General features: G+C 47.1%; 1 protein-coding gene across 3 annotated transcripts in view; it reads left to right on the top strand.

Annotated features, from left to right (window-relative positions):
• LOC147882929 (uncharacterized) overlaps positions 1-13026 on the top strand; it is a 43845-nt gene extending 30819 nt beyond the window's left edge. Inside the window, exons 5-6 of one of the 3 annotated variants that reach the window (XM_087400687.1) lie at positions 12043-12226; positions 12462-13025. Coding sequence is in view for 1 of the 3 variants with exons in the window: in XM_087400691.1 (XP_087256817.1) it covers positions 12462-12497 (36 nt within the window). In the remaining 2 variants the exon portion in view is untranslated. Of the gene's footprint in view, positions 1-12042; positions 12227-12461 lie in introns of all 3 variants that reach the window. The other 2 variants (XM_087400691.1, XM_087400688.1) reach the window with 2 other exon arrangements.
• Positions 13027-13242: the final 216 nt, after the last annotated feature.

The raw sequence follows: 13242 nt of genomic DNA, 5'->3' as shown, positions 1-13242 counted from the left end.
GGGGAGGGGGCGGAGGGGGAGGGGGCGGGGGGGGCCGAGAGGAACTGGCGAATCGTGGACAAATAGCAGCCAGGTGCCCAAAGCCGTGACACCTCAGGCACTGGCCTGGCTGTCCTGTGACTACCATGCTCTGGGTAAAGCTGCCGGCATCTGTCACGATCTCAATCACTGCAGGGAGTCGCAGGGTCTGCCACAGCCACATGGACTCGGGGGGCTCCTGCCGTAGTCACCGCGTCGGCAAAAGTGTCATGCATAACCCAGCCAAAGTGGGAGCCCAGGTCCCTGACAATCGGCCGCAGCTCAGCAGCAAGGCCTGGAAAAACTAGCGTCACTGGATGGCGAGGTATGCGGAACCGAGCTTCAAAATCTGCTGCACTGAATCCACGGTACCAAGGGACTATCATAATGATCTTTCCATCCACAGATGTGGGGGAACCAGCAATCAGGTTGCTCGCATCTTTCGCATTGGAGAGTTTGAGCCATAAGATGCCCCTTCCCATAAGGGCCACCTCCTCAATGTTGCCGTCCTCTAGCATGAGAGTGGACTGGAGCCAGTCCCTGATGGCTGATCTGGAGGGGGAATGTCCAATGACTCTGCCATAGACAGATGTAAGGGCAAAGTCATTGGCAACCTCCTGAACCCGAGACGATTGTTGCTCTGTCAAGATAACGCGGTAGGCATCTGGAGAGGGAGGGTCCGACTGGGCCTCCGGTTCCGGGCAAGGAGCCGCCATACTGCCAAGACAAACTGCGAGACCTTCGATGAAGAAGAGGCTGCCACCCAAAAAAGGGGGGGGATAGATGCGGGGGGTGGAGCGTGGGTGTGATGAAGATGGGTGAGGCGAAACGGGGCGACGTGAGTCGGGTGGGGGAAGCGGAGGCGCAGGCGAGGGCGGAGGCGGAGGGCGGGAAGGTTGGAGGGCGGAGGGCGGTGGATACGAGGGCGGGAGGCCGAGAGGCGGGGGTGGCGGGGGTGGGGGCTGAGGATGGAGGGCGGGTGGGGTGAAGAGGCGAGGGCGGGGGACGGGTGGGGTGGGGTGGGGCGAGGCGGGGCGGGAGGGGGCGGGGCGGGAGGAGGCGGGACGGAAGGGTGGGAGGGGCGAAGGGGCGGGGCGGAAGGGCAGGAGGGGCGGGGGGGGCGGGCGTAGCGAGGGGGTGGGGTGAAGCGAGGGGCGGGGGAGAGCGAAGCGAGGGGGCGGGGGCGGGCGAAGCAAGGGGGCGGGGTGAGGCGGAGAGGCGAGGGGGGGTGAGGCGTAGCGAGGGGGCGGGGTAGGGCGGAGGGGGCGAGCGGGTGAGGGCGTAGCGAGGGGACGGGGTGAGGCGGAGGGGCAAGGGGGTGAGGGCAGAGAGGCAAGGGGGGGCGGGCGGCCGAGGCGGGGGTGAGGCGGAGGGCGAGGGGGTGAGGGCGGAGAGGCAAGGGGGTGAGGGCAGAGAGGCAAGGGGGTGAGGGCGGCCGAGGCGGTTAGGGGGGTAGAGGCTACGGGAGGGAGGGAGAGGGCTCGCAGGAGCTGCTGTAGCAGATCATTCACTTGGGTATATATCCAATGAACGATCCTTAGATGTATGCTCAAGTGAGCTAAATACCTTTTTGCATGAAGAGTGATGTTTTTCCAGTGTTCCAGAAATGGCTTGCTATGGTTGAGAACCAAACAGGCAGAACACTGAAGGCTTTGCGGTCAGATAACGGTGGGGAGTATATGTCTATTGCATTCAATGCATTTTGTGATGCTAGAGGTATTAAAAGAGAACTCACTGCTCCTTACAGTCCAGCGCAAAATGGCACTGCAGAGCGTATGAATAGAACCATACAAGAAAAGTCTCGCTCTATGATGTAACATGCTGGATTTTGGGCTGAAGCTGTAAAAACAGCAGTACACCTCATCAATTCCCAAGTACCTCATGGATTTTGGGCTGAAGCTGTAAAAACAGCAGTACACCTCATCAATAGGTCACCAAATAAAAGACTAGATGGCAGAGTGCCAGAGGAGCTTTGGACAGGAAAACCTCCTTCCTATAAGCACTTGAGGGTCTTTGGCTGCACTGCGTACGTGCATATACGCAGAGAAAATCGCAGCAAGCTTGATCCTAAGTCTCTTAAATGCATTTTTCTTGGATATGGTGACAATGGTGAGATGGGTTACCACCTATGGGATCCTGTGAATAAGAAAGCTAATACGCAGCAATGATGTCTTATTTGATGAGTCATGTATGTTTAAGGCAGCAGATAAGTCTTCTGATGCTTCAGAGGTTGACATTGATGACTCGGGACATCCTGTACAATTCAGGCAGGCTGCAAATCAGCCACAACAGCAGCATAATCAGCCAATGCATGATGCTGCAGCAGGTCCAAATGGACAGCCCGCAGTGGCGGAAGATGTACTATGGGACATGCCACCTTTGGAAGACCTCCCAGGCATAATTCTGCAGCCTGATCTACTTGAACAGCAACCTGTTTTAGGTGAGCAGCAAGTTGGACAGCAAGACCAATGGGTCCGAAGGTCCACTAGACAAATGAAACCGCCAGACAGATTTGTTCCAGGAGCAGATTTTATTATGCTTACAGATTGTGGAGAACCTTCCTGTTACAAGGAAGCCGTGCAAATGCATGATAAAAGGCTATGGGAACTAGCCATGAAGTCTGAAATGGACAGTCTCCATAAAAATGGTACTTGGGAATTGGTGCAGTTGCCTAAGGGCATGAAAGTACTGCCATGCAAGTGGGTGTATAGATTGAAAGTCACACTTGGAGCTAAGCCAAGGTATAAAGCCAGGTTGGTTGCCAAGGGCTTTAAGCAGGAGTATGGTGTTGATTTTGATGAGATATTTTCTCCAGTGGTTAAGATGACCACACTCAGGATTGTACTTGCTTTGGTTGCATGTGAGAATTTGGAATTATGCCAAATGGATGTGAAGACAGCCTTTCTTCACGGTGATCTTCATGAGGAGATCTACATGCAGCAGCCAGAAGCATTTGCAGTCAAGGGCAAGGAGTCACTTGTATGCAAGCTTAAAAAGAGCCTTTACGGGCTGAAACAGGCACCAAGGGAATGGTATAAGAAATTTGATACCTTCATGAAGTCCCAAGGTTTCAGGAGAAGTGATGACGATCACTGCTTATATACCAAAAGGGCTGCCAATGGCAGCTTAATCATTCTCATTTTATATGTGGATGACATGCTTATTGCTGGTAGAGCTCGTAAGGAGCTTGATGACCTTAAGAAAAGATTGCATGAGGCCTTTGATATGAAGGACCTTGGTGATGCAAATCACATACTGGGAATGCGGATACGGAGAGACAGGGGACAGCGTTTGTTGTATTTGTCTCAGACCGAATATATTGGCAAAGTATTGCACAGGTTTCATATGGAGGGGGGGAAAACCCTTAGTTCTCCATTGCCTTCGTATGTGAAACTCAGTGCAATGGACAGCCCACACTCAGATGCTGATAGGGCTGAAATGGCCAAGATTCTGTATGCTTCAGCTTGTGGCAGTCTCATGTATGCCATGGTTGCTACCAGACCTGATATTGCATTTGCAGTGGGAGTGGTTAGCAGGTATATGGCAAATCCAGGCAAGAAGCATTGGAATGCAGTGAAAGGTATCATGAGATACCTGAAGGGCACACAGGAGTTGTGCATATGCTTTGGCAAGCGAGATGCAAAGGTGCATGGTTATGTGGATTTAGATTTTGCTGGTCATCCCGATAACCGGAAGTCTACTACTGGTTATGTTTATACATTCACTGGAGGTGCAGTGTCATGGATGTCAAGGATGCAGCAGTGCATAGCCTTGTCTACTACGGAAGCTGAATATATTGCAGCCACAGAGGCATGCAAGGATGTCTGTACAGGACGTATCTGAGAGAGGGAAGTTGCTGCGTTTCATCTAGGGATCGAGTCCTTCTCTCGCCACAGATGTGAAGGCACATAACCCTCAAACAATTGAGCGTGCAGCCCAATTGGCAGAGGTATTTGAGCCCAAATATGTAAGCAAGTATAAGATGATAGCGGGCAGCGCATATGGGAATGTAAATGAGGCTCAGAAGAAGCCTAAGGTGACTGGTTGACATGAAAGAAAATCAGCAGCAGCACCATTTCCGAGGTTTCCCACTGTTACAGGCAGCAAGATGCCATATGTCAAGCCATACAGGTCATTTGATGCTAAGCCGGGAGCTAAGCCAAGTGTTGGAAATGAAAAATCAGAATTTAAACAACACACCAGGGCTATTATGGACAGCAGAAAGTGGGCAAAGTTATACTTGAATTGTGATGAGAAGTGGACTCCTGAGCATCAGGAAGTTTGCAAAATGCGTAACAGTGGTACTGTAAAACTCAGCATGATTATTGAGATATCGGATGATGAGGATTTAATGGATGCTTGTGAGACTTCGGATGCCACTCAGGATGATTCAGAGGGTGCACAGGTTGTGGAAGAATCTCCAGATGTTGGAGCCACGGAGGGGGTTGATTTCCCCTTTGATCCTGGTGGTGCTAATGAACATAATATGCATGGTATACAATCCGATGACACTCAGCCAACATGTAAGATGCGAGGCCATCGGCGTAAAGTCTTTCATGTGGAGCATCAGGTTGCTATGCCTTTACTTGCGCGAGATGATTAATGAAAATGCTCCCATGGACGAGGAGGAGATCTATTGGGATGCGCAACAAACAATTTATGCTATCTTTTTTCATGCCTTGATGGCCTTTCGCACAGAGCGGGGCTTTTATGAATTCAAGGTGATGCCTTTTGGATTGACTAATGCACTCGCCACCTTCCAGGCACTGATGAACAAGATATTGCAGCCACTTCTTTTCAGATGCGTGCTAGTTTTCTTTGATGATATCCTCATTTACAGCAAAGATAGACAAGAGCACATTAAGCATGTGTAGGAAATTTTGAGGATGCATCAGCTTTATGCAAAAGCTAGCAAATGCACTTTTATGGCAAAGGAGGTTGAGTACGTGGGGCATATTGTGAGTAGATGTGGCATTCGGGTGGATCCCACAAAGGTGAAATGCATCAAAGATTGGCCACAGCCACAAAATCCCACCAAATTGAGAGGATTTTTAGGTCTTGCTTCCTTCTATAGACGCTTTATTCGCAAATTTGCCAAGAGGGCAGCTCCTCTTATTGACCTCTTGAAGAAGGATGCTTTTGGGTGGTCAAAGGAGGCGCAACGTAGCTTTGAAGACTTGAAGCGTGACGAGCACATCATGGGAGAGGGAGAGCTAGTGGATGAGGGGGCGTTCTTCTCTTAAGCGACACGAATAGGACAACGGCTCCTGATGGAGGCATCGGCGTGGACTGCTTTGAGAGAGGCACTAGATTGAGCAGCAAATGTCCTAGGAGGTCAGATTAAGATTCTAGATGCGATTATGAGCCTGCGGCTACGGCCCTTTGCTAGAGTAGATGTGGGTGGTTGGGTGATGCCACCCTGGCATGGACGGAGTTTTGGAGACGATTCCGCACTGCTTATAGAGTTGCCCTAGTGCTCAAAGGATCTGATTGTGAATCCTACAAGTTGTGGGTCGGATGCAGAGGATCCAGTAGGACTTCAATTGGGGCATGGTGGCTTGGTTCACAGAGGGGGGCCATGCCTTCCACATTGATGAGGTCTCCCTAGCCTACATGATACATGGATAGAGCATCCATAGGATTGAGCTACATGAGGCGATCCCAATTGCTCGGCATCGTCCTCTCTCTTATCCAAAGGATGACGTATGGGAGACAATGGACAGCATCACGGCGTGGAATATCTGGGTTGCCCGCTGTAGCCTAGTGATGTGCGAGCACCGTGTTCCACCCGCGGCCACTCTAGTTGCCATCTGGCAAGATATCATCTATACCGTGCGCGCCACTAGGATTTCAGGGTCTAGAACGACTGCCAAAAGGCAAGAGTGCTTCTGTATTTTCATGCCTTAGGGGATTCCCTGGCTATATAGTCCTCCTCCTTGGTTGTTAGCCCCTATTCCAGAGATTGCCTAGGCAGTGAGCTGGGTTCTTTGGAAATAGGCTGATCTTGTTTTATCCAGTTTTTTTGATTTTGTTCCCCATGGTCGGTGCCTCAAGGACAACTGACTTGTATGGTTGATTTTTCCAAGCATTGATAGAAAGTTCCTTTCTCTGTTACAAAAAAAAAGGTGATGCTTGAAACTAGCCTCAACAACGTAAAGGGTGGTAGGATCCACTTAATTACAGCATACACAGTAATTTGACAAATAAATATGCACCACAGATTAAATCACAGGGGAGCTAGAGCGCTCCTACTTAGAAACAAGGACACTGATTGGCCCCAAATGTTGGCGCCCCTTGCGGTATTTATTTGACATTCATTTGAAGCCAAGCGGCTGATTACAAAGGTCTCCGGGAAGCTGCACCATAGGCAAACCAACACCCGCAGACCCCACCCTATAATTCTCTGCTCAACTCCAAACGGTGAATGGCATCCAATTACTAGACAATCCTGTATCCTCAGCTAACCAAAGCATGCAACAGAGACCGCAAAAGCATCCACTGTCTGTGCCACAATTGCACAACCACGGCTGAACAACTGCAAGACAAAGCTTGCACAGCCAAACTCTAGTGCAATCAATTGACAAAGCACTCCCAAGCAGGTTGCCTCAATTGATAGCCTCCTTGGCCACTGCCCAACATCATAAATCAACCTTTCTTCGCGAGGAAAGAAACCTAAACGCAATAACTAGCCAGCAACCAATCAGGGAACGGCAAAAGCAGGCAAAAAGCAAGCCTTCTTCTACCCAGTATCCACAGAAGATAGGTCATCGGGGCTGAAAAACACTAGATTCTGCAGAGAAAAGCTGATTCTGCTCTAGCACAGCCCCAAAAGCAGCTTAGAAGTGAACACCCACGCCTGGAAAGCTACCAAAATCAGTAGCAACACCCCAAAAGCTCCAGAAATCAAATCGCAAGTTTCCTTGCAGAGCTTGGACAGCCTGGAAGCAAAATCGCAATCTTTTTTAGCAACCCGGAGAGCCTGGAAACACTTGGAACAGCCCTGGAACGGGACGCGGTCACTTGGCACAGCCCGGAAGACCTGTAGATGAAATTGCAATCTGGAAGAGACCGTGGCTGAAATCACAATCTGCAATAGGCTCCTGGATCAGGTGCGATTTCCTTTGGCAGGCCCTGGATGCACTTGAATTGGCCCTGGCTGATGGCGATTTTCCTTGGCAGGCTTCGAAAGCTCTTGGCAGATGACGATTTTGCTCTAGCAGCACCTGGTAGGCTCTACCACAACTGATGGTCTAGCTCCTTCTGGAATTGATTTTGGCCTTCTCAGTCCAAAAGAAGGGCTCTCCCCCTCTTTTTAGAATCTTGTGCTAAAAATAGCAATTTTTAATTGCACCACTCTTTTGGCCCCCTGTTGCACACTTTGGCCCTAGGAATTAATTGCCTAGTAACTGGGTGCACATTCACTATTTCCAAGGGCCCACTAGGGAATTTTAATTCCCTAAGTCTCGCCCCATGGCCGGTGGACCCTCACGCCCCAGAAACTCAAGGCAGTCACACGCAAATTACGGGAGTCGCAAATCAAAAGTCCCATAATTTCACGTCCTCGTGAGAATGCTTGTGGTTGAGCACTTTGAGGCGGGATTGAGTGCCCTGAAACCTTATAAGTATATACACTTGGATATTTTCCTTTCTTGCCATTTAGTGAGTGATATGTGCATTGTTTTTTGAATGTGGGTGCGGACTTCCGTAGGTGGATAGTTAATGCGCATGTACGAGCTGGTGCTGTACAAACTGATTCGGCTGCTGCAGTATGGACTGCATGGGTTCCAAAGCTGAGTACGGCATGTATAGATTGCAGGCTACTGCGTTATGGGCTGAATGAGAGCATAAGTTGTCTGCTGACTACTCTTGTATGGCCAGGACATGACTTGAACAAGCTGCTGCCAGAGTGGCTGAGTGAGTTTCTGAAACTGGCCTTCCGTAAACAAAAGGGCAGTAAACCGTAACTAGCTTGGCATCCATGTCATTTATAGCCACATTGCATCTCTTTCAACCACTTCCTTAAACACAAAACCACTTAGAAACAACTTTGAAAAAGAAACTGGATGGATGCTAGAATGCCCCTGCTCAATGAACTAAACACGAAACACCACACCGGCCCTAAATACCTTGGCGCCCCTTTCGGTATTTATTAATTCTTCAAAAATGGAATTCTTCTTTACAACAAGGGCACACCCTTATACTGTGCTGCTTGCATTTTCCACTACCAGAGCCAACATTGGGCCTTTGCCTGCATCCAATACCAGTGCACCACTAGTACCCCAATGCCAAGGTCAAAACTAAGGCATATCTCAACAACTATGTCAGCTGACTGTGACAAGGCATCAATGCAAATCCCCAGAAGTGCTCAAATAGCCTCAAGACATCAAACTGCAACCAATCTGTTCCTCTGGCACCAACCAGGCATACCCTCTGTGATTGGGTATCTACCTACATCTTGTAATGCCCAGAAAGGACTCCAAACAACGAAATGCAAAGCAACAAGCTTCCAAGATAACAAAAGCAAATCAGAAGGAAGTCAGAATGTCCATTGGACCTGCTGTCCATGGAAGAGGGGCAAGCTCTTTCTTGCACCTATCCTCTGCTCAGGCCGAAATGACTCCCAGCCAAGGGAAAAGGGAGAGAAAAAAGAGAGAGAGATTCTGGGAGCTAAGAACAGAAAGAAGAGCAAGGCTCATGGGTGCAGAGGCCAGGGCAAGAGAAGAAGGGCTAATCTTCCATGGCAAAATCCACCTGCAGCTTCCGTGCAGCTTCAAATAACAGCCCTGCTTCAAAATGAGTGCTTCAGAATGCGTGCAACAGCAATTCAGTGACCAAAATCCACCTCGGGATGTGAGCACCTGCATCGGGGTGCGTGCAGCTGACTTGGGACACGTGCAATCAGTGAGACAGCAGCAAAGACCACTTGGGATAGCGTGTCAATCAACGGGCAGCTAAGGGAGAGCTCTGTACTGCTGGAAAAGGTCCGTACAGCAGGCCTTTCAGGTTCCGTACAGTCCATACGAGGGCATTAAATGTAGTTGCGGCAGTCTGTACAACAGGATTTGTGCAGGCCAAAAATGCGGACCTTGGAAGGCATGCCAAAACAACCTTAGACACTCAAAAACGTAAGAGAGAGCATCCCTTAACGTTGGAAGAGAAGATAGGAAAGGGGAGGTGGTAGGTAGAGCATGAGGGGCTGCCACGTGGCCCCCTCATTAAAGCTCTAACCCTCCTCACCAATGGAACACTTGGTTTGCCTCCCACATTAAAGCCCTAACCCTCCTAACAAATGAAATGTTGGCTTCCCTTGGGCCTAACCTTTAGGCCCCTCACTTTCCTAGCATTTGGGTCTCGTGGGTGCACTGAGAATCGGACTAGGGACTAAGAGGAAGTGGGTGCTTCCTCTAGTCTAGTCCCCTTGGCCAAAGTAACCACGACAGTAGCCACGGAGTTAGCTACACATGAAATTTACGTCCCCGTGACAGTTTCTCAGCTTGGCAGGGAGTTCTCATTGTGATTGCCTTCAGCTGTGAATTGTGTTTTTGACAGTGATCAAGGAGGTCTCATTGTGATTGCCTTCAGCTGTGAATTGTGTTTTTTAAGGGACTTGTGGCCAAGGGTGATTCACTGTGGATGTTTTCAGAGCGCTTTCATGCTTCCAAGGCTTGTGGGCAGGCTATCTATGCACCAAAATGACATGTCAACGGGGCACTTGCTTGGGAGGGTGCACAGTGCACACTAACAAGGTGTAGGTGTGTAAATGTGCGCCACAACAATTCAAGAAACCTAACCACACAATGCTGTTCAAAGTGATGCTAGGGAGCAAATGTCGTGTAAAGCATCATCAAGTAGGCTTCGTTTGAGACATCTAACCACACAATTCTGGTGCTGAAGACCCTTCTCAAGCTACATTCAAGGATTTTCAAGAAATGGATGGCAATTTCCTTACCTCAATGAAGTTGATCAAAGTTAGCATTATCAAGTAGGTGTGTGTCAAGCATCCTTGGGGAACTAAGAAATTGAGACTGCCTTGAAATCTAAGTTTCTTTCTCCTATCTGCTGCAGAAAGCCCTTTCCATCTACATTCAAGGACTTTGAAGGAATGGATTGGCATTCCCTTACCTCTATGAAGTAGAAGTCAAGATGCTTATCTCAGCATTTTTTCAATAAAAATTTGGGACGTATCAAAACTCAGAGTGCAAATTCTAGAAATAGCTCTAGATAGCTACTTTATTCTATTTCTTTTTAAAACCTTTATCAGCTTATCTTGCTTACAACGAAAAATTGGTGTTTGCTAGGCGGATGCTGAACATTCTTGGAGCTTGTTCTAGTGACTTAGGAGTTCCTCAATATGTTTCCCAGTTGTTTTATTGGCTGCCGTAGGGTTGGATCTTCTTTGCTAAGAATTTGTAAGGTGTGTGCCTCTAGGGAGCTGGAAAAATGAGGCTTACAAATCTAAAGTAAGAGCAGGGAAATAGTCTGCTGAACAGATAGCTTCTTTTACATCGATCCCTTCTCCATCTGTCAACTTCTCTTCCAAATCATGGGTTTCAAATCCTATCTTAAAAGTTATATTTTCAACATTGAAACATCCTCACCTTAGAATCCTTTATGTGCATATATTAGCAGTGAAGAAAGAGCAAATTTTTTTGGTTTTTCCTTCACTCATAAAATACTTCCACTACTAAGCAAGAAGTATATCTAATAATGCACATACCCTTGCTACCTCCCATTTATTGTCTCAAAACCCTTTGAGCTGTTGTACGGTTTTGCTTCTGCCATAAAGACGCCAAAATGCATAGCACCCATTATCTGTAGGAGCTTTTTGGGGAGAACACCATGTTCTATGGTACAGCCAACAGGCTTTGCCCTACCTGGTGTAAGTAAAAGGATTTATTTTCTGGGCTTAACGCTTGGCTTATGTCTCAATACTTTCTGGTACATGAGCCTAACATATGCTCTCAAAAACTCTCAGATGAAACACACTAGCTTCTTGCCTAACAAGCCGGCTAGGATGTCATGCCCATACATCTGATGATAGGGCAGGCAACTGCAGATTATATCCGTAATGAGCTTACACACTGGCTGCCTTCATGAGATGCATGTACTTCCTCTTTGCATTTCCAATTTGCTTTGGGGTGTAGGAAGCTGTATGGTATTGCTTGAAGCCTTGTGTGCTCCCCACTTTACTGATCTTCGGCTGGGGAATCACCGGAATCAAGCAAGAAAATGTGGTTTTTGCTGTGTGGTGAAGTCAATTGCTTTTGGGTCCAAATTTAAAGTGGTGTGGAAGAGTTTTTCTCCAAGTTTGAATTGATTAAATATTAGAAGGTTAGAAGGATCAATGCTGATGTGTCCACAGATAACTTTTTTTTTGCCCCCACATCTCTTTGTGAGGGAGCAACTGGATGGTTCATATATTGAGTTTGTTTGCATAGGCCTTGCAAGTATGAGAGAAGAAGAAGAAGAAGAAGAATATATTATCGTCCTCTGAAGACCAAAACCGGCCTATGGGACCTGGGCAATACAATATCACAAGTACATGAAAGCTCCTCCCGAAGATGGGAGGGTGGAAAGAGAAACCACCTTCTAGGATTCAGGTGGATTCCTATGCTTGAAGAGCTTATACACAAATGTTCCTAAAGCTGAAGGTGACCCTTTATGCAGCAAATCAGCCAGTTTGTTATGTCCCTCAAGGAGGTGATTGAACTCTTCCCTAATGTGTGCATAGTGAGGGCATATCATTACCATGTGTTCTTCTGTTTCAACCATACCTTGATCACATAGTTGGCATATTCTACTCTCCCTTGGCATCTTTTTCCATCCCCTTGTTTCAGAGAGAGAGAGAGAGAGAGAGAGAGAGAGAGAGCTGTTGGTCTAATAGGCAAAGCTTTCAGAGATGTTGGGTGCTACTATGAATCTCTTAAAGCTCTCCAAAGATCAGTACTGACTCACGAGTCATAAATGTAATTAATATTCGTGCTGTTGATACTATCACATGATTTTTGTCAATTTTATTGGCAGGTTTTGTGGACCATGGGAAACACACTCAGAATCAGGGTGTTTTATTCGCTTTGGGTGTAAAGGAAACATGAAGTTTGCTTGGATGAATACTTCTATCCCTTGTTTGAGGAGGCTATCTCTTCAAGATTGTTTTTCTGATTATGAAAGAAATTGTTGACATTCTAGTTGAGATTGGTTACTTCAGGTAAAAAGAATCATGTGCCTTGCAATTTGGTCCAAAAAAAAACAATGCATGAACATTTAGCGTCCACTTGACAATTTGACACATAGAAGGCTGGTTTTCCTGGAAATTTTCCTGTGTAACAAAGATACTTCCTTTTGATATGAAGCTTTTGTTGAACTTTGTGTAAATTTAAAATATCAGCTTCAGATGATGTTTGCTATAGCTAATGTATCTTCTGCTTGTCCGTTGTACCCAGGGTCCTGGAAATACTGCTGTCAATTCAATATTTTGATTATTTAAAGAAAGTGTCAGCAGCCTGCCATCATGGGACCCTGATATGAACTCTATACAAAGGCCTTTGTATAAATGTATGGGTGCCTTCTTGCATGCTTTTCAATATCACCTACGGTCACGTGGGTGTTGGAGACATCAAAGCACGTCATATTTATGCATGCATGAATGTAAGGCTTGAAAGTATGTCTTGTACAGTGATCTATAGCAAGGGTGAATTAGCGGGCATGTCATACGAGCCAGAACATACTATTGTGAGTTTCTCCATAATATGTAACTTGTGATGGTAAGGTTGGAAACACTTCTTAACCTGTTTGAAGTTAGTTTGGTCCTGTTCTTCGACGCATTTGGACATAGGTCGTAAACAAACTTTGAGTAACATTTTTTGTGTCACGTTTTGTGAGAAGAGCATGTCACATTGTCTCAAAAGAATGGCCAGACAATACCTTTGAATATTCCAGATTTTCTTATCCTAGTGCCTAAAGTTACGAGGGGAATTGCATTATAGGCTATGCGGGGTCCTTGATGTATATTTCTTTGATATAGCCAATTTATGTAAAATACATTGAGATTTGTTTTGTTAGGAGTGACTTTAATTGTGGCTCTGAGCCAGCTGATGGTTTTGTGAACTAAAAAGCAGGCATATCTTGGAAGTGGCTTCAAGAGACCTAGCCTTTTACTCGTCAATCACTCACAAACAAGACCTGTTTAGCTAGCATAGAGCAAGTTTTAGTAGCTTGCATTTG

Source organism: Dipteris shenzhenensis, chromosome 29, assembly GCF_047967505.1.
Source record: "Dipteris shenzhenensis isolate YYH24624 ecotype China chromosome 29, Dip_SZ_1.0, whole genome shotgun sequence".
Classification (NCBI taxonomy): Eukaryota; Viridiplantae; Streptophyta; class Polypodiopsida; order Gleicheniales; family Dipteridaceae; genus Dipteris; species Dipteris shenzhenensis.
Note: the sequence above shows the minus strand (reverse complement) of the source record. Positions and strands in the feature narration are given on the sequence as shown.